Source organism: Erpetoichthys calabaricus, chromosome 14 (genome assembly GCF_900747795.2).
Source record: "Erpetoichthys calabaricus chromosome 14, fErpCal1.3, whole genome shotgun sequence".
Taxonomy (NCBI): Eukaryota; Metazoa; Chordata; class Cladistia; order Polypteriformes; family Polypteridae; genus Erpetoichthys; species Erpetoichthys calabaricus.
In genome coordinates this window covers 98299696-98310021 of record NC_041407.2, presented here as the reverse complement: position 1 = coordinate 98310021, position 10326 = coordinate 98299696, and the positions used below count along the sequence as shown (strand labels likewise).

Sequence of the window (10326 nt, the reverse complement as noted above, 5' to 3'; positions counted from 1 at the left end):
TTTACAATGCCAATATCTCCAGAAGTATAATGTTGTGAAAACAAAATTATCAGAAGCACAGGGTTAGGTTGCACGTGCTTCGGTGCGTTAACGCAACATGAGGTGGATTTTCTCTTCTTATATTGTTGTGGTTCAGTGTTGTCTGCAGTTGCTCGATTTACTAACAATTTCACAACAAATAATAACCAGAAAGAGAGTTAGGGACTTTCCAGTGAGAGACCAGTGCTGACTTAGAAGACAAGACTGTCTACTTTATAAACCTGACAGTAAGAGCAAAGATGTCTACAAGAAGAAATATATAGAGAGAGAAATGAATATCAGTAAAAAGGACTGGGGTAAAGTATGTTTGAAAAAATTACTAGAAAGAGAAGACAGGATACAGTTCCATAATATGTAAGGGAACATATCTTTTAAAGAACAATCATAGCAACATGTACTGTATGTTGTCATGTTCTTATTACAGCATGTAACTGCAAACGACTAACAAAGCAGCCCAAAGTTTAACTTTTTAAATATGCAACACATGAGATTTAAATAATGCTTTATTGGAAAAGTTATATTGTGTTTTTTTATTTTCTTTTTGCTTGGTTATATGTTTTCCAATTAACTAACATGAACCTCTGGCTCAGCTGTTTGCGTGTTTTGTCTGCTCTACAATCTACTATTTTAAGCCTTGAAGTAGCAGCACATTAATGCTGTATAATTTTAAGCAGTTCATAGCAATTTATAATTACCCTTCAGCACTTTATGTCAACAAATAACAATATTGTAATGACTGGTTTGTAGATGACTTTTGAAGCTACCCTTGTTGATTGTGTGTCCAATACCAAAAGGCACTCCTGACTTTTGATAAAGAACACGACAGACTAGGCTGAATTAGCAGCTAGAAGAGTCATAATGCAGTATTGAGACTGTGAATTCCACCTGGTAGGATGTGTGACGCCACTGCCAATTGCTTTTTATATGTTTTATTTATTTTAAGGATTTTATTACAATGAGTAAATTGCATCTCAGTAGGACTAAGGGCTCTAGTATACTTAAGTGGACATGACTACTGTACACATGCACAAACATTATTATTGTCCTTTCGTACTACAATAACTCCTTAATGAACTTCACCGGGTTATGTGGTTCCTAATAGAACCACTGCTTGATAAAGAACTATTTCATTCTGGAAAGAATTCTTCATGTATGAAACTGGTTATATGTACTTTGAATAAATTTCTAATATGTATGTGAACAAAAAGGAAATCTGTAACGTATAGTAGGCTACCCCAGCAGGATACTAACAGATCAAGAAAACCAGAACCGTGCCTATGTTATCGTATGCTTAAAATCATTAGCCCATTGGTATTTTACAAATCTGTTATCATTGAAATAGATAAACGTTCTTTCTTGATCCTTCAGGTTAATTCTTTTGGAAACTAAAAAAATATTTCTCCTATGGTATTTTGCCCACTTCATTTTTAAGAGTGTACATTTTCAAGGATAATGCCCCTGCACCGCTTGCACATGCACATTAATGCTTCAGAGTGAACAACACTTCACTTGAATAAGTCCGAGTAGATACAAAAGATGAAGGAGTGCAGACATTTCTCTGGACAAATGTGGTTATCCTCCCCATTGACCCCAACATTACAAGTGTGAATCCAAGTATGCATAAAGTACGAATTAACTTATAGAAGTGTTACATCTCATTCTCACCAGATAGACATAGAGATAGGGAAAGAAAAAGAATTAAAATGAAGTAATAGCTCAAAAATAGTGACAAAGACAAAAGGTTAGCAAAGGTTCAACTTGCTCAGTTAATTGAGAACGGTATTAATAAGTACAAAATTCTAAAGAATTAACTGTCTCTTGTAAAGTTCATTAATTTTTTTTTACTTATCAATCCATCCATTATCCAAAGAAGACAAACAAGTTCTATTTAGGTTTATTGAATTTTTTCATGTAATGTTAACATTAATTATATTGTTGTATTAAAAACAAACAGAAAGAGGTTTTTCTAATAAGGGGTGGTCATGTGTAAAAATGAAGAATCGTAAATCAGCTTGTACAACCCCTCAAAACCCACAGAATTTTGGAAAAAATAAATTTGCAGAAAGTCTTTAACTTTCGTTCCAAGTATACAAAGGTGTGGAGATCCCTTGGAACATCCATCCATTATCCAACCCACTATATCCTAACTACAGGGTCACGGGGGTCTGCTGGAGCCAATTCCAGCCAATACAGGGCGCAAGGCAGGAAACAAACCCCAGGCAGGGCGCCAGCCCACCGCAGGGCATTTTTTACTTATTCTTTAAGCAAAATTTGCACTCTAGGCAAAGATTAGTGGCCTTCATATCTATAGTAGCTTGCTTTATTTGTAATCCTCTCTTCAAAATCTTAGATTAAATGACTGGAAACAAAAGGTATATTGACACCATTTAATGATTTGCTATTAATAATAATAATAATTCATTCATTACATTTATATAGCGCTTTTCTCAGTACTGTACTCAAAGCGCTATCCACACTGGGAGGAACCAGGAAGCGAACCCACAATCTTCCACAGTCAAGAAGAACAAATAAAATCATAAATTCTAAACTGGCCTGATGTGACGCCTTTTGATGAATTGTCATTCTGTCCTGGACTGCTTTTTGTATTTCCACCAGGTGCTATTAGCATAGGCTCCTACTTCAAAAACGGATATATATATATATATATATATATATATATATATATATATATATATATATGTAAGTATATATATATATATATATATATATATATATGTATATATGGAAGAGAAGGTCTGTGATACGGTTTGCATATTTGCAGCTGGAGATCCATGAAGGGAGAAAAAAGAATCACGTATCATAAAATAGTTTTTTATTCCTGAGCTTTCAACCCCTATCAGGGGTCTTCATCAGAGGATAATGCTTAGACTTACAAGAATCAAAGGCAATATATAGTAACACATTAAGGGGGGGGGGGAGGTGACTAAGTCCGTATGATCATAATAAATAAATAAACTATACAAACTATACAACCCCCCCCCCCCGATCATACGGACTTAGTCACCTCCCCCCCCACCCCCCACAGCTGTATTTATCAATAGCACCTGATGACCCCAAATCTCTTGATTGGCTAACACAATGTCTAACTTGTATCTCAGAATGGATGAATAGTAACTTTCTCAAATTAAATAAAGAAAAAACCGAAATCTTAGTGATTGGCAATAATGGATACAATGAGGCTATTAGAAATAAACTGGATGCATTAGGATTAAAAGTCAAATCGGAGGTAAAAAGCTTAGGGGTAACCGTTGATTGTAATCTGAATTTTAAATCGCATATTAATCAGATCACTAGGACAGCATTTTTTCACCTAAGAAGCATAGCAAAAGTTAGACCTCTTATATCATAGAAAGATGCAGAGAAATTAGTTCATGCGTTTGTTTTCAGTCGGCTAGATTACTGTAACGCACTCCTCTCAGGTCTACCCAAAAAAGACATCAATCGTTTGCAACTAGTGCAGAATGCAGCTGCTAGAATCCTTACCAGGAAAAGAAAATCCGAACACATTTCTCCAGTTTTGATGTCACTACACTGGTTACCTGTGTTATTCAGAATTGACTTTAAAATTCTGCTTATGGTTTATAAAGCTTTAAATAATCTCGCCCCGGCTTATATATCGGAATGTCTGACACCTTATATTCCAAATCGTAACCTCAGATCCTCAACTGAGTGTCTCCTTAGAATTCCAAGAGCAAAACTTAACAGAAGTGGTGAGGCGGCCTTCTGCTGTTATGTACCTAAAATCTGGAATAGCCTGCCAGTAGGAATTCGCCAGGCTAATACAGTGGAGCACTTTAAAAAACTACTGAAAACACATTATTTTAACATGGCTTTCTCATAACTTCACTGTAATTTAATCCTGATACTCTGTATATCCAATTCATTATAATAACTATTCATTCAAAATCTGTACTAACCCCTGCTCTCTCTTCTGTTTCCTTTTCCGGTGTCCTGTTGGTGGTGGCGTGCACCACCACCATCTACCCAAAGCACCATGATGTTCCAACAATGATGGATGGATTAAAAGCCAGAAGTCTGTATGACCATCAGCATCAAGTGACTCCGTGAAAAACCTGAACTACAAAGAGGACTATTTCATTTATGTTAGGTAGAATGCCCAGAGGGGACTGGGCGGTCTCGTGGCCTGGAACCCCTACAGATTTTATTTTTTTCTCCAGCCTTCTGGAGTTTTTTTTTTGTTTTTTCTGTCCACCCTAGCCATCGGACCTTACTCCTTTCTATGTTAACTAATGTTGTCTTATTTTAATTTCTTATTTTGTCTTTTATTTTTCTTCTCTTCATTATGTAAAGCACTTTGAGCTACTTTTTGTATGAAAATGTGCTATATAAATAAATGTTGTTGTTGTAGATATATACAGACAGATATAGATATAGATATATATAGATAGACAGATATAGATATATATATATATATATATATATATATATATATATATATATATATATATATATATATATATATATATACTGTGTTGAGATAGGTTAATCAGAGAAATAACATGTCATAACTTACATCTGCTTACGTGAGCTCTTTTATCAGTGTTTTTGCCTCACACTAGTTCAATCTTATTGTGGTTCCTGGCTGAAATTCTTCTTGTAGATACTTTTTATATTTTTACTATGTCTGTTTGTGTTTCTTCTGGAAATTTTGATTTCTTACATATTCTAATAACCTGCACATATGACAAATGAGAAGTCTAAATTGAGCAAACCGAAATGGTAAATGTATTCTATAATTGACTGGCCCCTCGCCCAGGTCTGGTTTCTTTCTTTCATCCAAAGCTTTCACGATCAACTTCAGATCACTGAAAATGTGGACTTCACAAACTGGTTTAGATAACTGATGAATGGTCTGCACATATGCTGTTTTGCTATGTAAAATAAATCCAACTTAAGATCACAGGGTGCTGGAAAATATCCTGGCAGAGGAAGGAAGAACGTGTTAACCTGAATGTGGCACTAATCCATCACTGAGCTATTTCATACACAAACACCATTTCAATTTGGAATCACCATTTAAACTGCAGTGCAAGTCTTTCAGGGATGTGGGAGGAAATACATACAGCAGGTGTGGAGGATGCTCTGTGCTCCACGGATCCTACTTTCACTTGGACAAATCCAAAACCACAGTCCAGATAAGTCTCTAACCTTTCCAATGCTTTTAACACCATTCTGGGGAAAAAGCTCAAGGCTTTGAATCTTGATGCCCCCACAGTCTCCAGGATTGTGGACTACCTGACCAACAGACAGCAGTTTGTGAGGCTGTGGGACTGTGTGTCAGAAATGGTGGTGTGTAATACTGGAGCACCTCAGGGAACTGTCCTGTCTCCCTTCCTGTTTCCCCCCTACACAACACAATTCCAGCACAATACCAGTGCTTGCCATCTACAGAAATTTTCTGATGGCTCCACCGATATAGGCTGCATTAATAATAGAGACAAGTCACACAGTACAGGAGTCTTATGGAGGACTTCATCTTGAGGTGCAGGGACATCAACCTATTTCTCAAAATCAGTAAGAGCTGCAAGTGGAACATGGAAATGGTGCAGAGCTACCGGTAACTGCAAACTGGACTGGTCTGACAACATAGTGGCACTGTACAAGAAGGGCAAGAGCAGACTGGACTTGAGCCTCAGGTCTTTGAATGTGTGCAGTGAGTGGCTAGAAATGTTCTACCAGTCTATAGTAGTCAGTGTGGTGTTCTACCACTGTGGTCTCCTGGGGAAGCAACCTGAGCTCAAAATAAGCACAATGCCAGAACAAATTTATTGGGAAAGCCTGCGCCATCACGGGGCAAACACCTGGACACACTGGAAGCTGTTGTGGAAAACAGGATGGGCAAGGATGAAAAATCCCCTGCATCCCACTCAAGAGGTGTTCTCTTGGAGCACTTTTAAACACAGGCTCATTCCACCACAGTGTGCTAAGAAGCACCTCTGGGGTGTTTTACTGACCACTGCTATCAGGCAGTTCAGTGCTTCCACCCATAGTACTCGTTAAGTTTATTCATTTATTTATCAATTGATTGATTGGCTGTATTATCTGCCCTGTGAGTCTGCATCCTTGTTTTTTATGTTTCTCCTGTGCGTATATGAATTTCCCCATGGGATTAAAAAACATGTATCTAATATAATTTAATCTAATCTAAATCCACAATTCCAAGAGGAAAAGCTACATGGGTGCAAAAAGAGTATGCAGACTCCACACACAAATGCCTGGGTTTGGGATTCAGCAACTGCACCACGCACAGTACCACCCTGTTTTGCTACGGGAAAGTCAGAATTCAAGAATGAAGAGGACAACAAACATTTACAAACATTTATACTCACATTGCCCACTCGCTCTCCGAACTGACTAATCCAATTAATAGTTGCCATTATGTGAAACGAACGAACAATGAATGGAGCATCAGTCCATTACGGGGTACACTCATTCAGATGGGGCCAAGAACCAAAGAGATTAATGTAACAAATGTGTCTTTGCAAAGTGACAGGAACCCTGAAATACCTGGAAAAACTGAACTCAAACACAGGGAGATAGAATTACCTCAGACACAAAGCAGGCAGTTATTTAACCCAAGGATTTTACAGCTGTGAGAATGCAGCATTACCTACTACAATATCATGCCACCAGAAAAAATAATACCTCATTTTAGACACTACTTAAATAGTAAATTTCAAAATCAATTACATACACCAGAATATTCCTTTAGTTACTTAAATATGTTTTATTGCATAAAGTTATTCTTTGAAATGTACACATGTTAATATACACAGCATAGCTTGAAAGCTAGTTTAACATTGTATTTGTTCGGTCATGAAAAAAAGAAAACTTAGTTTATGTTCTCATAATGTAGTGCAAGTCATAAGTAAATTGAGATTCCATTCTGCAAAGAGCACTGTAGATTTCTTTAGAATATCAGAGCCAAGCCATCCCATGGCATAGCCAGTGTTGGTTACAGCTCATCGCTGTAGCTTCGATGCCAGTCTCTAAATCCACAGTCATTCTGCAGGTAGAGCACCCTAATAGGATCCCTAATCTCACAAGATGTAATGATAAGCTTGTGCAAATGGTCATAGATCTGCAAATATAAATTCTTTCTGACAGTTATTTTGAGAGGAGAGGTTGTTCACTTGTCTCCAGTCTTAAGGTTGGATCTCTTAAACCCCAAACATCATGGCATTGTTAGGAGGATCTCCTATTGCAATAGCAACATTGCAGTAAACTCTAGCCAGTTCACATTTGGTCACTCACTTAAACGGACTACATCAAATGTCACACTTCAATGATCTTATGCTGTCGTAAAAGTCAGCAGAGATACCTACGGCATTCACTAATTAGCCTGGACAACCACAGGTTCCATTTCTTTGCAAACACTCTTTTACTATTTAGTGGTAGGCAGGTAGATGAAATTCCTCAGCTATATCCAGTGCACATCAGAAAGCCAGTGAGACACTGTCTAGTCACTAAGAGATGAGTAAACTTCAAAAAACATGTGAAAATAAGCTATTGAGAAATGTATCATTTTGCTTCACTTTAGCAAAAACAAAAAACAATGCTACCTTAGGTTTGACTCAAGTTTAAGTTTTTCTTTACAGTATTTTTTCCCGCAAGGTCAATAGGCATTTATAGTCAACCATGCCTTCCTCTTCTTTATAAAATCTAATTCTTTTCCACTAACTACAACCATCAGAATAATAATTATTATTATTATTTACAAAACGAGATGTATTGTCATCTTGACAGTGGTATTTCTTCTCTTCTGTCCATGGGAACCACAGCAGGCTTCACAACAGAAGGGTTTGAATTTAGTAGGCCGTCACTCTGAGAAGCAGACCCCCTGAGTAAAGTGGGTCCTCGATGAGTTCCTGAATTTCCTGTACACAAAATGCAAAGACAGGAACTTGGATGGTGAAGTCCGTGAGCAGCAGAATAGAAGGTAGGCTGTCTCAGACTAGCTAGTAGGTCAGGTCGTGGGTAAGGAGGATGAGAGAATCGCAGAGAGTCCAAGGGCCGGAGAGGGCTGCTGAATGGTCCAGGAGCTGGCGCCCCAGTGTTAAGTCCCATGGGAGAGTACAGGTGCAGAGGCATGTGAGGAAGAAAAGTGTAAGGAAGACTAGCAGCTGCTTGACTCATCATGTAGGCGTAGAGAGTTGGGTCCATTGGGTTAGGCCAACCTAAAGTGTGCCTCTGCCTCTTGTCTTTCATTCTTCTGTTCTGGAACCAGACCTAAACATAAAGAAATGCAACAACTTTGAGCAAATTTTGAAATGTATCAAATGTGATGTTACATGTCTAAGAACTCTGTTTGTTTCTCTATTGATTCCTTACTTAGTAATTTCTATTTGCTTAACTCTGTTTTTACGTAAAATTATTTTATTAACTCTGCATGGATAAAGTAATAATAATACCAGAAGTTTGTCTTTTTTCTAACCCAGTAATGGCAATAGAAATTTGATTCAGCTCTCTGTTCAACTTTTCAGAATCTGTGATACTAAAACAATGCTTTTACCTCTTACAGTCCTTCTGTCTAAAGGACAGGGGATTTTGTTTTGTGTAGACAATTCAGAAAAACCCATAAACAAGAGATACGCAAAAAATGAAAACAAGGAATCAGCGCAATCTTTCATCAGAACAAGGGTGAAACAAGAATCATAGTTTAAAATTCAGAAAATGAAGACTTAAACTAGAAAAACACTAAGAAATAATCGCAAGTTTATCCAGTCTTAGACATAACATAAAGGATGCATCAATATTCATGTAGGTGCGTCAACAATATCACATGTGGCACAACCCTGGAGAATTCTGGGCAACAATCAATGCTTTTGAGAGAAATGTGGTGACAGCCACAAGAAAACAAAATGGTGTTGCAGCAGCATAGAACATCAGAATAAGTAACTTTATCAGTAAGACTTAGATCGCAAAATACATGTAAACAATAAGTTCCTTGTATATTAAAACCCCATAAAAGATACTGTATGTAAATTGACCCAAACATTACAAGAAAGCATTAGAAAAATTAAATAATGAAATCAATCACTCCATTAACTACCTGGTCACAATACATCTCCTATTTCAAGTTGAACCGATAGACTCAAACATGAGCTTAGTGAATAGGATCTATTTTGTTAAATATATTATTATAGTATGATTTGGGTGGCACAGTGGGTCATAGCTGTTGAGTCCAGAGTTCCTCTTCCAGCCCAGGCATTGCCTGCATGGAGTTGGCACCTTTTCCACATGCATGTACTGTATAGTATTCTGATTTTCCTCATATATTGCAAAGACATTCATGTTTGGTTGATTGTCATCTCTAAACTGGCCTAGTTAAACTGAACACGTGAGTGTGCCCTATGATTGGTTGTCTCCCATCCTTTTCCAGTGCTGCTAGAGATAAGCACATCTCACCACAACCCTCACATGCTGGGAAGAAAATAGATGGATGGAAATTAGAGGAGACTTTAGCTTCCTTCATCCAGTTGCTCCCACTGATGTGACACCATTAAAGCAAGTAGCAGTTTGAGGCAAGGGGACTGTTGCTCCGTCCTGGTTTATTTACTAACTTGCACACAATGCTGCTGGAATAGGCACTTTCCCCTGTGATTCAGAAGTAAACTAAATGTTATTGCAAATGTTGTTTATATTATGTTATGTGGGACGTTCAAAAAGTTTCCTCACTTTTATGTTTTCATTGAAAACAGTGAAGGCGGGAAGAATAGTAATTGGTCATATCTGACAGTGTCATGTGACTTGGAAAATTGCATTGCAAAGGAAGGTGACTGTGTAGAAAAGTGATGTAATTTGTTTTTAAAATTCTTAATAAATAGAGTTTAACAAAGTGCTGAGACTTTTTGAACGTCCCTCATATTTTCAAGCATTTAGAAAATATGCAATACTATTTTTGAACATAAAACTGTAAAAGATTATAACTCAGTTGACAAATACTAAATCAGCATTAGTAATTGTCACTTTTAAAAATTACAGCCTAATACCTGTATTACGGATACAAAATATTCTTTTTTATTTCATTTGTATAAAATATTTGCATGTCCACTCTTATCATATCATATCTTACCCTATAAAACAAGCCTATTCAGTATATTGGACATTCTATATATTGGTACTGGGCGGCACGGTGGCGCAGTGGGTAGCGCTGCTGCCTCACAGTTGGGTGATCTGGGGACCTGGGTTCGCTTCCCGGGTCCTCACTGCGTGGAGTTTGCATGTTCTCCCCGTGTCTGCGTG

General features: G+C 37.4%; 1 protein-coding gene across 1 annotated transcript in view; it reads right to left on the bottom strand.

Moving 5' to 3' along the window:
* Positions 1–6896: 6896 nt before the first annotated feature.
* eve1 (even-skipped-like1) overlaps positions 6897–10326 on the bottom strand; it is a 34187-nt gene continuing 30757 nt past the window's right edge. Inside the window, exon 3 of the mRNA XM_051936215.1 lies at positions 6897–8310. Within this exon, the coding sequence (XP_051792175.1) occupies positions 7816–8310 (495 nt within the window). The 3' untranslated portion in view covers positions 6897–7815. The remainder of the gene's footprint in view (positions 8311–10326) is intronic.